Source organism: Carya illinoinensis, chromosome 5, assembly GCF_018687715.1.
Source record: "Carya illinoinensis cultivar Pawnee chromosome 5, C.illinoinensisPawnee_v1, whole genome shotgun sequence".
Lineage (NCBI taxonomy): Eukaryota > Viridiplantae > Streptophyta > Magnoliopsida > Fagales > Juglandaceae > Carya > Carya illinoinensis.
Window position 1 is genome coordinate 16,603,779 of NC_056756.1, and position 13,897 is coordinate 16,617,675.

Consider the following 13,897-nt stretch of genomic DNA (forward strand, 5'->3'; position numbering starts at 1 on the left):
CCAACTAAAGAATTTCCAAATTTAGACATGACTGTCTGTCTTTCCGCTACATATGCCTTTAATCCATGAAAATTGATTGAATTTTCGTCTAAACCATTCATTTTCCCACCATTTAATTATTGAATATACTCATATTATAGATTTATTTATTTATTTTTGGTTAGGGAAACATTAATTTTGTTACTTGTCTCTGTTTTCTTTCTAATCTTAGATATACATTATTATTTGATAATTGAATGTTAAAATAAGTTAATATTGAACTGATTTGACACCCAAGCCCAGTTACGTTCAAAACCAACCGTCTTCGTCCCCAAGATTTTAATTGCCGACGTGGCATCAACTAGTACAATACAAACTTGGGATTGGGAGAAAGAGAGAGAGAGAGAGAGAGAGAGCTAAATCATCTGGGGATATTCAATTAAAATTAAAAAAATTGAAAGAATCAGACAACTGTGTTTGAGAGAGAGAGAGAGAGCGCGCGCGCGCGCCAGAGAGAGACGGAGCGAGAGGCGCACGTTAACAATCCTCGGAGCTCTGCGAATTCGCTTTGAAGATCACATACATTTTGACAAAATCGTGGACATTGAATGACCTTCGTGACACCGTAATCTCTCCGAATCAAGGCGCTGAGTTCTACATTTTCTTTAGGGAACTCGGCGACCCGATATTCTTAGCAAATTGTTAACGTTTTCGCAAATTTATCCGAATCTCTCGCGCTTTAGCTAACCTCAATCGCATTGCTCTAATTCGTGCTCGTCTGCGTTTAATTTAGCGTTTTCATATCGAAAACGTGCAAAAATCTAAGAGTTTAAAAAATTCGAAGGTGTCTGAGTTTTTAGGGTTTCTTTGGCATTCTGGAAAGCGTCTTGGGCCGTTTCCGAGCTTAGATTGATCATAGAGGCTCTGAATTGAGGTTTGATTTCGTGGCTATTGTGGATTTTTAAGTCTTTAGGCTGACTTCGCGAGCTACGATATCTGTTTATATGGCCAACTTTTGGTTGTGGGATAAATGAGGGAGTTGTTGTCTCTTCCACAATCTTGGCACAGAATTTTAGTATCCTCTTCAGGGCAATACTTGTACATGGGCCGAAGTTGCAAGGCGGCTTATCGTGTTCGATATATTTGGGGCTGTTGTTGAAATGGGCGTTGGGTCTGTAACTCGACTGCAGCTGGTATTGCAACTTGAATGGCTGATACACAGAGAGGTGGTCTCGTCGAAAAGGACATCGAGCAGGTTTAATTCTTGGTTTTCGACTTAGGCTTTAGTTTAATAAGGATCCATGAAAATTGGCTGCTTTGTAAAATTGTTGTTTTTTTAGAAAGAATCTGTCAAAAGCTTAATAATAATTCATATGCGGTCGGTAGTTTGATATCATATATCTTGTGCTCTGTACATTTCAAACATGAGTCCTCTCTATGTTGTTTATACACTCTTATTCTTGACATATCAAATAATCAAATGTAGAATGTGAGACTGTCATATTTGATCATTCAGTGGTAGCCTCTGTTTGTTTTTCTAGTTTTTTTTAATCACAGATCAATCAGTAGGGCTGTGAGAACTTTTTGTGTCCTTCATTTGCTATATTTTGATTTATTAATAATCCTTTTGATAGTATATGTGTTTAAGGTGCTATGCTGAGGTAACTGAAGTAGATGATGAGAAACATTCCTGTCTAAATAGGTGTTCAGTAATGAAGTGATTATCTTCCACTTACAGTTTGTTTTAGTCGTCACAGAATTATATAAACAATTTATTACAAACTTATCAAACAAAATTGTCACAGAATTATGTTCCTTTATAAAAGCACCTATAGCTCCTGTAGTGTGATTTCTATTTTATTTTTTAAAATACAGGCCATTGCAGCACTTAAAAAAGGTGCACATCTACTAAAGTATGGACGCAGAGGGAAGCCAAAGTTCTGCCCATTCCGGCTTTCTAATGTAAGTTACTTTGGCATTGTTCCTTTTCTGAATTCATCTCCTGCATTTGAAACTATCCCCATCCAACAAGCAAGTTTGCCAAAACCTCATCAAGGGCTTAGTACAGAAATCAAGTTATGAAAAACCTTGTAATGCTAAAACTTGGCACAAAATGATATCGTGGAAAATTCTATGAAATAGAGTACGGTTCTGCTTGGTAAGTGAGATGAAAATTTTGAGTTTAAGATAAAATATTAAAATATTATATTTTAATATTATTATTGTTTTGAGATTTGAAAAAGTTAAGAAAAATTTAAATTATTTATTATATTTTATATGGGGATTTGGGAAAGTTGTAATGATGAGATGAGAATTTTGAGTTTGAGATGAAAATTTTTATCTACCAAACGGAACCTAAATGTTGAGGTAGTTTTTGTTCCCAAAGAAATTTAGAGGTTCAATTACCCAAGAAAGTAGGAAACTTTGAGCACAAGGGATTTGCTTTGGTAACCAATAATACTTTGCATCTTGTCATGTGTATAAATCCATTAAAAGATATCTTAAACTGTGTGAAAAAATCTATGTCTAACAAATCTAAACCAGATAACCAATGTAGCAAGAAACTGATACTCATTTCACTGTTCCATCCCATCCCTTTTATTTATGAAGTTGAAATAGAAATTCCATACATTAAAGCCACTGCATTCTTGGTTCTTGCTGACACCTAGCAAAAGTTTTGACCACGTTGCTTGGTGTAGGCTATTGGCACTTTATTAACTGAGACCTCACTTTAATAATCAAAATTACTAGTTAAGGTTTCATCATGACTATAGGTTTCCTGAACTTTTGGTGCTTGAAGTCCAAAGTATGACCCGTCTCTTCTCTTTGGTTTGAGCTAGTTATATATCTCAAGCATTTCAAACATCTGATTTTTAGGTTCTTAATGTACTAGATTTTCCTATATGAACATAAATAATGAATGGAACACCTGTGTACTTGGGCTGTGCCTACTTTTCCACTATGAATAAAACCTTTTACTTATAAAAAAAATAATGAATGGGAAAACATTCTTTCATCTCTCTGTATTTACTCAGGTGATTGTGATTTGTTTCAGGATGAGTCTATACTGATATGGTACTCTGGAAGAGAAGAGAAACAACTTAAACTAAGTCATGTTTCAAGGATTATTCCTGGACAACGCACTGTAAGTTTGTATCATTGTTCTTTCTTTCCTAGAAAATGAAGAGGATATAGCCTCTCAAGGTAATTCAAGTGATTTTTGTCAGATCTGATAAAGTGTTCACATCAACTATGCATGAGTTCAAATGAATGTTTTACTGAGTATATATATATTGACAGTTCAAATTTCTAAAGGCTTAGTTAAAATCCTTGTATATATTGCTTTTGTTTCTAGTTTTCTTTTCTTATACTATATAGTCATACCTATTAAAAAAATAATAATATGGTCATTCTATTCTATCATTTACTCATCCTCAACTTAGATAAATATGATAATGGATTTATCTTTCAGGCAATATTCCGGCGGTATCCTCGTCCTGAGAAGGAATACCAATCATTTTCACTTATATGCAATGACAGGTCCTTGGATTTGGTGAGTGTGTTTCCATGGTCTATTTTTTCTCTTGTGGGATTTTCATTAGCTGATCAATGACTATGAAACATGGAAACCACTAAATAAAGTTTGTTTCATTACTGTTGTTTTGTAATGAATTTAGTTTCTCAATTTCATTTGTCTATTTGTTAAAAAAATAAATAAATAAAGAGGAAGAAGAAGAAGAAGCGTGGATGTCTCTGAGAAATTATATGTTATGATCTTTGTTCCACCCATTCGACTGATGGACAGATTTGTAAAGACAAGGAAGAAGCTGAAGTTTGGTTTGTTGGTCTCAAGGCATTGATTACTCGAGGTAACTACCAGAAATGGAGAGGCGAATCAAGATCTGACAGTGCATCGTCAGATAGTCCGCATTCTCGTATGCGAAGAAATTCTCCATCTATCACACCATTTGTCAGTAGCACTTTTTGTTTTTGGTTTTTAGTATTTTGTTTTTATTTTTGCTTTTTTCTGTTTTCTTCAGTTTAGTAAAAGATCTGGTAACCAATTTAGCATTCATGGTTTATTTTTTCCATGGATATTTTTAAATTATGACAGGATCCAGGAGATAATGAAGGGATTCGTTTAGAGAATGTTCCACTGACTAGATTGGGAAAGGCATTCTGTGACATAATATCCTATACTGCAGCCACTAAGGAATCAGTTTCAAACTCCACATTATCATCTGCAGCTGTAGAGAACTCAAATGCTCAAAGTTTAGTAGCAGTAGAGGCATCTCGAGTTAGTTTATCCAGTGCCGTGAGCTCATCGAGCCATGGGTCTGGTCATGATGATTTTGGTTCCTTGGGTGATATTTTCATTTGGGGGGAAGGTATTGGTAACGGAATGCTGGGTGGCGGTATGCATAGAGTTCAGAGTTCACATAGTTTCATGATAGATGCCCTTGTCCCCAAGGCATTGGATTCAAAAGTACCTCTAGATGTTCATAATATTGCTTGTGGTGGCAGACATGCTATCCTAGTCACAAGACAAGGGGAGATATTTAGTTGGGGGGAGGAGTCAGGGGGCAGGCTGGGGCATGGTGTAGAAGCAGATTTTTCCCACCCAAAGCTCATTGACACTCTTAGTGGCATGAACGTTGAATTAGTGGCATGTGGAGAATATCACACTTGTGCTGTTACATTTTCTGGGGATCTTTATACATGGGGTGATGGAACTCACAACTCTGGTCAGCTTGGGCATGGAAGTGAGGCTAGTCATTGGATTCCTAAAAAAGTAGGTGGTCTCATGGAGGGTATACATGTATCAAATGTCTCTTGTGGACCTTGGCATACAGCTATTGTGACATCAGCTGGCCAGCTGTTTACATTTGGGGATGGATCTTTTGGTGCCCTTGGCCATGGAGATCATAGTAGTACAAATATTCCTCGGGAAGTGGAAACTTTGAAAGGACAGCAGACAATGAAGGTTGCTTGTGGTGTTTGGCACACTGCTGCTGTTGTTGATGTGCAGAATGAGTCATCCGTTTCTGGACCTTCTGGTCACTCTTCATGGGGAATGCTGTTCACCTGGGGGGATGGAGATAAAGGTCGACTTGGACATGGTGATGTAGAACCTAGACTACTTCCTGAGTGTGTAGCCGCATTAGTTAATGAAAACATTCATCAACTAGCCTGTGGTCATAATCTCACAGTTGTTCTGACAACCTCAGGACAAGTATACACAATGGGTAGTACTGCATATGGACAGCTGGGTCGTCCTGTATCTGATGGAAAAGTTCCCGGTCGTGTAGGAGGTAAAATTGCTGACAGTTCTATAGATGAGATTTCCTGTGGTTCATATCATGTTGCAGTTCTGACTTCCAAAACAGAGGTTTATACTTGGGGAAAGGGTTCAAATGGGCAATTAGGCCATGGTGACTATGATCACAGAAATACACCTACCCTTGTCAATTTTTTAAAAGATAAGCAAGTAAAGAATGTAGTTTGTGGTTCAAACTTTACAGCTGTTGTTTGCCTTCATGAATGGGTATCTAGTGCCGACCATTCTGTGTGCTCCGGTTGCCATAATCCTTTTGGCTTCAGAAGAAAACGTCACAATTGTTACAATTGTGGGTTAGTCTTTTGCAAAGCTTGCAGTAGCAGGAAATCTCTTAAAGCTTCTTTAGCTCCAAATATGAACAAGCCATATCGGGTGTGTGATGTTTGTTATGCAAAACTGAAGAAGGCCATGGAATTTGGACCTATTCTGCGAATTCCTAAAGCCAAGAGTGCAAATATTCATCATAAATTGAATGACATGGTAGACAAAGAGAGTCATGGTCTTAACCTACGGACAACTCTCTCCAGAATGTCATCTTTTGGCTCAGGTACTCAATCAGAAAGCAAGTGTTCAAAGCCTGACATGAAAGTGGAACTGCATGATAGTCGTGTCTTTCCCTCTCTGAGCGGAAATTTTCAGTTTGGTGGCTTTTTCTCTTCAAAAGTATCACATTCTCTTTTCAGAAATTCAAAGAAAGTGTCTTCAGTTTCCCTTCCTGGTTCTAGAATGCCTTCTCAATCAACATCTCCTGTTTCAGAAAAGTCAACCCCAGCACGGTTTTCTGAAGAAATCGTTGACTATACAAAGAATAGAAATGATGGTTTAAGTCAAGAAATCATAAATTTAAGGGTTCAGGTAAGCCCATTCAAAATGCTTTAGCAAATACGATTTATTTTTCTAATCCCATGCATGCAGAGATCTGAAATCCTTGTTTGTTACTTGACACGTTAGGTACTGGCTTTAAATGTGCTCCATGCCCAAAGAAGTTTTTCTCTTTATTATCATGAATTATAATGTTGTGACCTCATTTCCTTATCCTTCATTCTGGGAGCATGGCTTTCTTCTTTGGGGCTAAAAGTAGTTGAAGAGTATATTAACTTAATGGCAGATTTGTGCCTGAAAGTGGGACTGGTAGATGAAGAATGAATTTTCCTCATGAAATGATTCTTGTCAGACCATCCATTTAAGTTAGATTCAAACCAAGAATATTATGTACGGGGCAATTTTTAAACCATTTCAACAACATCGAGGCACCTACATCTTACTGCTGCCTACAGGTCTTCTTGTCATGTACCGGCTTTGAAAATGCCTGTGAGTCTTTAAAATCACATGATCTAAAGAATTTCCCACTGGTCTACAAGCTCATTTATTTCTGAGTAACCATAAATCATTTAATTAACCAAGCTGTATAATTTACTCCTAGGTCTCAGTTACTTGGACTGGAACCTTATCAAAACAATCTTCTGTTCTAGGTACAAATATTTTTAGTACAAGTCTTTCCCCACTGTAGTCTTTCTGTAATATCAGGCTCCATCTGATAGCTGGGAAATCAAAACTTACAAGATAAGAGAGAGCTTTGCTGCTGTTTCTTTGACCTTAACCGAGGATAAAATTCCAAGTTTTCATTTCTTTGTTCTAAGTTTTCTATATCTAATAGAACCTTCAAAGAGTCATTTGGATTAAGCAAGAGGAAGCTTTGTTAAATATTTGTGGTCATTACTATTTATTTGGGTAAGGACTATGGTATTTAATAAAGAGTTTCATCCTCAAAATTCAATGTTACAAACGTGTCATCACATGCAATTATTAAAGCAACTTGTTTGTGAATTAAGTTTTTCAGTGATTAGATAAAAACAAATTATGAATTTTTTTAATGATATTTGATATTTCTAACTTTGATGGGATTCATTTAACAAAGTTCAGTTGGGGCTCTTACCTTGCCTTATTTTTTAAAATCATGGGTACGAGTAACATGAATTGTTTGGGTTCTTTGTATATATGGAAATCTGTATATTATAAATGTGTTTTGGTTTAATAGTTGCTAGATCATGCCATCTCATGTTAGAAGCTCCCATTTCTATGGAAGTTGTTGAGGAATAACCACACCCAATAACAACGATAACGAGAAAGATGGTGAAACAATAAATGCGGAAACACAGAAATCAATCACACACGACACAAAATTTACATGGTTCGGCAACGTGCCTGCTTCCACAGAGCTGTAGGGGAAGAGCTTCCCTTTACAACACACAATGAATTACAAGAGCTTCCCTTTACTTAGAATCTCAACTCTCTCTCTCTCTCTCTCTCTCTCTCTCTCTCTCTCTCTCTCTCAAGAAAGCTCAAATGCAGTTCCTCTCCTCTTTTTGGCTTCAATTTGCTGCTTTTCAACAAATAAAACGTTACATATATATATAGCACTGCGCCAAAAACCCTAAGGCAGCAAACTTTGGGTTATTCGCTCTAGCGGGGTGTCAAGAGCCCAACGAGCGAACTCTCGGTCCAACATTCGCTTGAGTGGCCTATCAAGCGAGCCTCGAGCAAACACTCCATCTAATGTTTGCTCGAGCCAACCATCAAGCACACCTCGAGCAAACTCTTTGCTTGAGCATCACTTGAGCCACTTGTTGAGCGCACCTCAAGCAAACTCTCTGCCTGAGTTTCGCTCGAGCGCCATGTCGAGCAAGAGTCGAGCGAACTCTTGGCTTGACGTCTTCTCAGCTCACAACCAGGCTCTACATAACCCAATAGAAATTACGTCATTACATTGTGTATTTGTAAGGACAAGAATCTGGAAAAAGAAACAGATATATCTTAAAATGTGAAGTCACAAATTGATAGGACCATTTACTTCACCATCGACATACATACAAAGCCCCCTGCATGCGTGCACACACAATGGTAAAGATGAAGCATGTGAAACTTTCTAAAGTTGCACAAGTTAAAGATGAAGCACGTTAAGTTGGTGTAGGGAGTTATGGAGGTTCCTCTAACCTATAAGGTTTGTTTTCTTCAATAATAACAGACTAACGTGAGCTAAAGGGCACTCCAATTACCATATAAGCATAAAATGGCTATAGTTGCATTGACCAAACTTCAGTAGTTAGTTGAAATGCCTGGTTTTGGTTTTTGTGAAAATCTATTTTTTTTCCAAAGTACACTAGGACATTGTACACTTTGCATCTGAAACTACCAAAATTGACATATTGCACCACCACCTATCAAAACTAATAAATAGAACTATCGTCCAATTCTAGCTACTAAGATGAATGAAAAATAGGTGAAAACAGATGACATGACATAATCTTGAAATTTAGATCTTAAGGGAGGATATTACAACTTTTTAGTAGTATGAGGGTGCAACATGTCAATTTTAGTGGTTGGGGTGTCAAGTATAAAACATATGTTAGTTGAAGGATGGAAAGTGCATTTTCCCCTTTATTTTTCTATGAAAAAGTTAGAATGATAGAAATTGGTGCTGAAGCAAAAGAAAATCCCCACGCCCCAGCAAGCTGAGAGATGGTTTAGTTCTTACACTCCATGAATTAAAGTAATATATGCATTGTCGCATAAAGAGGGCAGCATATGCTTTGTAAGAAGGCAATGCTCACATGCTTTTGGAGTAAGACGACTATATTTTCTGCATAGCATAACTTGTGAACTAAGTGAAGTAGGCAGTTGGAAGTTGAAGCAGAGTGGTAAGCAAAACTACCCACAAGTTGAGCAGTGGTTCAAGGTTAAGCTGTCAAACTTCAAATGAAAGAAATAAGGTGGCATTTAATGGATAAGAGTAGTTGGTTCTCCTAATGCTGGTATATATTTGGGGGAAAGCTTGGAACTACTCCTGTCATTGTCTTCTCACTTAGAAATATATGGAAGCCTATATATCATCAACAGTAAAAATGACCTATATATCATCACCAGTAAAAATGACCTATATATCATCAACATTAATTTGAGATGTATCTGAATTCTATCTGCATCTATTATGCAGTGCCTCTAATGACCTGTATTCCTAGAGTTTTGTTGCATCAAACTTATGAATGACTATTTAATTGGTACAGTTTATGTCCTTTACTTCATAATTATTGAAGTGATGGGATAATACTAAATGGTAATTGAATGAATTTATTTACTAGGTGGAAGATCTTACTAGCAAAACCCAACACCTTGAAGCTGAACTTGAAAAAACAACGCAGCAATTGAAGGAGGTCACTGCCATTGCAATAGATGAAGCTGGGAAACACAAATCCGCAAAGGAAGCTATCAAGTCTCTTACTGCTCAGGTAAAATGTTTGTCTGTTGATTCTGTTCATGATTTGTTTGTTTCTTTTTTCAGTATTACACAGTTTGATTTTCACTTGCTCTGTTATTGATTTAAAACAGTCTGGTTTTTTGAATCTGAATCCAAAAGTAGTTTAAGCTTGTTCAATTTTTCAAACGTTCAATTTAGGTGTGAGAAACTCTGATTGGCTTGGGGAGGCAGCCTACTTCTGTAGCTCACCTTCATGGCATATAGCTCATATTATGAATGTATTATGTTCCTCCATAAGCTAATTGAAGCAATCCTAGTTGTCATAGTACCAACACAAAACAAAGTCGAGTTGCATGGTCTGGATGACTATATTTCTTGCATGTGTTGGTATTAAGTTAAATTCTGCCAGTGCCATATGGGGAATATCTTAGTTTGTGTGACTATTGCCACCATGTGATGACATGTTAGCAGGATTACCTTATGAAGTACAAACATTTGTAGTACACCTTTCCATTGTAACTCTTCCAAGCTTTAAAACGAAAATCAGGTCAGGTTTAGAAGCAATATGTAGAACAGATTGTTACGTCATTAATTTAGTGTACTTTTTTTTAATCAAGATAGAACATATTATGTAGTGGGCAAGCATGGAGAAGATGATTAAAATGGTTGAGATGTTTAAATGGTAGATTAGAAGATTTAAGAAGAACCAACATAAATTTGCATGCAATTGACTGGGCCGATTCCCCAGTTCATGCATGACTTCATCGTATCCTATGCCATATTTTATATTTGTTTTGTCACTATTTAAGCATGTGCAGTCAAATTTCTATGATATATATTCTTGATTGCATTTATGATAAGGGTGTTTGAATACCAGAGTAACAAGAAATCATAAAGTGATTGTGAGAACAAAATTAATATCAATTAGTGAATTCTCTTAGTGACATCATGCTTAAGAAGATAGACATCATGTCAAACGTCATAAAAGGTATATTTGAAGTATAATATGTCATACGTAGTGTTATTAAAGTTCGAAGATTAAATCATACTCCATGTTTGACTTTTCTAGGCTGTATGACCAGTGGTTTAGTGTATAAGTCGAGCTGTCAGCTGATGAATTTCAACATTCTCACACTAGACACAATAATGAAGTGCACAACATTATGGAAAAAAACTTTTACGGTCACTAGTTGATAGATTGGAAATATATCCTTGGTGAGGCATGGGATATATATTAATAATGCAATATTCAGCTTTAATTTTACTTCAAATTTTATAAGAACTCTTTTGATAAATTATTTATCAAAAAAAATTTTACTTCAAATTTTATACCCATCATTCTCTATCTTGTTCTTGTTTACCTTTTTTGGGAAGTTATGCAACTATAACCTTAACTAGTAATCCTCTGTTGTTATGGATGGTTTAATTGTCGAACAGTTGAAGGAAACGGCTGAAAGACCACCTGAAGAATTTATGACCAAATTTAGTGCTGGCTCTATTGCTGGAAACACCTCCAATGTTCTAAACCAGCTCTCCAACATGAACCATCCACCTAACAGAATCACTTCAGAGGCCGGGTCAAATGAAAATCTGACAAACCGAACTTTACATAATGGAACCAAGCCACCTTCTGGAAAAGGAGAGTGGGTAGTGCATGGTGACCCAGGCGTGTACATAACTTTGTCCTCCTTGCCAGGTGGTGGTACTGAACTGAAACGCGTTCGCTTCAGGTATCTATATTTCCTTCTTTATTCAATGTTAGTACAATCATATATGACCTACTTAACAAAAAGTTTAATGTATATCTTCCCTGAGATTATAGGACTCCAAAGTGGCATATTTCGATGCAATGAGATATATCAGCCTTGCCATTGGTTTGCACCGGTTCCAACTCAAATCATATAATAATTGGGGAGTCAATCAATGTACTTTAACCATCGTAACCATCTTTTTTTGTTGCAGCTGAAAATTATCAGCCAACAGAAAACAATTTTCCAATCAACAAAATAATAAATGGGTGAAAAGCAACTTACACATTAGAAGCATAAACCATTTTTCAAACTTTACAGGCACCATTCGGGTGGGGAAGAAAAGGGAAGGAGCAGATTTCATAAAGCCTCTCTCTCTCTCTCTCTCTCTCTCTCTCTTCCCCTGGCCCCAACAAGTTTCTGGCCATTACTGACCTACACCCAACAACAATTGTCTTGGATCTACCACCAATCATCCATGTATGCTTTTTGCAATGTTTTTTTGATAAGTAATGAAAAATCTTACTGATGAATAATGAATAGGCATAGCCCCTTGGTTTCCCTTGAGTTTGTTTAGATTGCTGCTGAGCAGATTGGCCTTGTTTTTCTGTGTGTGGTTAGCTTGTAGTACTGTGAAGGTGCTTGTGCTGATTTGATGTTAGTGATGGGATGAGATTGAGGGGTAGGGCCAACAGTGTATAAAGCTCCTCCGCCTCAATTCTTATTTTTTAAGAAATCGCATGTAGAGCCCTCCCGCCCTCTCCTAGTTGTCAATGAGTTATTTGGTCATCATACCCACAAGCCATACAATTGAAGCCTCTCTCTCTCTCTACCATGCCATTTGAAGCTCCCCCCCCCCCCCCCCCAAAAAACAAACAACAGCTTTACCATTTCATCTGCATCATCTAGAAGTGGAACTCCCAAGTGGTTGAACCCAGATCAAGGTGAAAGACAATAGTTGGCCTTACTATAATCAAATGGGTTGGTGGTGAGTCTAAACTTGAATGTCTTGATTTGAAACTGGAGCATGCGAGTGCCTTAGTGAAAGTGGATTTAGACTTTCAAGAGCTTGAACATATTGCATCCTTTTTCTCTCATTTGGGTGACCAGATAACTTGTATTCGTGTCCTTAGATAGAGCTGTTTGTGTGGACAACTTGTTTCCCGTTAGTCTGTCAAGGTGAATTTATTTTTGTTTTTTTTTTTAAGGTACTGTCAAGGTGAATTTAATATTTCAGATTGTTCTTCTGGAAAATTAATTAATAACATTTGGTGGTGTTACATTTACATAATTTGTCTTTTTTTTTTCAACTTTTTGAATACTAATAATTCTCATTGTGAACCAAAAATTGAACAGAACTTCTAAAATCATTTTTGGGGTTCCAATTAAATAGGGAAAGTTAGCAATTGTCCCAGAAAATGTATTGTTCTTGGTCGTTATCCTTTATATCCTCAATTAGGCCACATCTTGCTCGAACTTTTACAATTGATGTTTAGGATGAAGCTTCTGATACAACATTCTCAGTTATGATGGTTTTTGTACAGTCACACAATGCTGAAAAATACCAAGACTCTAATCCCACTGCATTAAGTAGTCTAATAGTGCCCGGTAAACACTTCTTGTAAGCTAGTTGAAGAATAGTGTGTTTAGCACAGCAAAATCATGCAACGTTTTTGGTTATTTCTTTTTTACTGGTACTGGATTTCTGTCTGCTGAAAGTCAATTATCTTTTCTACAGCCGGAAACACTTTACAGAGGAACAAGCAGCGAAGTGGTGGTCTGAAAAAGGAGCCAAAGTATGTGAAGAGCTCAATGCTCGTAGTTCAGAGCAAAATGTAGTTGGCAGTCCAGCATTCCCTGGGAAAAAATATGCATCATACCACGGTTTTCCATGACCCTCTCCCTTTCTTCTGGAAACTGTAAATCCTTTTTTTATCTTTTTTTTTTTTTTTCTTTTTTTTTTGTGGTCCGTCATTCAGGAGTCTCATCAATGATCCAGGATCAGAAGCATGTAGACTGATACATTAGAAATATCCATAATGTAGGAAAGTAATTAAAGAGAGAGAACATCTGGGAAAAAAATGCATTTCCAGTAACCTGGAGCCTGGAGTTCTCAATTAATTTTTTGTTTTCTTGGGGCCCTTAATGCTGGTTGAGGAAGTTCCATGCTGCGGTACGTGGCTCTTGCATCTTTCGACAGGCCTTTTCTTGTCCTTTCCCCTTCTCCCTTTGCTCCTTCGTCCTGATATTAGTCCCTCCAACTTTTTGTACAAATACTTATCTTGGCGGAAGGCCAAGGCAAAATCCTTGGTTTCTACATCAAGCGGTACTCTCCATCTTCTGTGATGCATTATTTAAAGATGATGAAACTATAGTACAACTTGTGCTTGTAATTCACGATGAACCTAATCTCTGGTCTATCCCCAGACAGAGAAGAACAAAGTTCAGCTGTCTGACTTACGAACTGGTAACTTCTCAGCTTATGCTTTTTTCTAGTTAAAATTTAACCAGAAAGGGCATCTCGACTATTTAACATAATCAAGTTCCTCTGCATCCTATATTAGATTATCTATCAGT

The 13,897-nt window shown here is 37.0% G+C and overlaps 1 protein-coding gene across 1 annotated transcript; it reads left to right on the forward strand.

Moving 5' to 3' along the window:
• The first annotated feature begins 413 nt into the window (after positions 1 to 413).
• Positions 414 to 13,643, forward strand: LOC122311108 (PH, RCC1 and FYVE domains-containing protein 1-like). Its single transcript, XM_043125500.1, has 9 exons — positions 414 to 1,234; positions 1,855 to 1,941; positions 3,035 to 3,124; positions 3,452 to 3,532; positions 3,785 to 3,949; positions 4,094 to 6,172; positions 9,457 to 9,603; positions 11,010 to 11,302; positions 13,059 to 13,643. Exons 1-9 carry the CDS (start codon positions 1,187 to 1,189, stop codon positions 13,213 to 13,215), a joined length of 3,147 nt encoding a protein of 1,048 aa, XP_042981434.1. The 5' UTR covers positions 414 to 1,186; the 3' UTR covers positions 13,216 to 13,643.
• Positions 13,644 to 13,897: the final 254 nt, after the last annotated feature.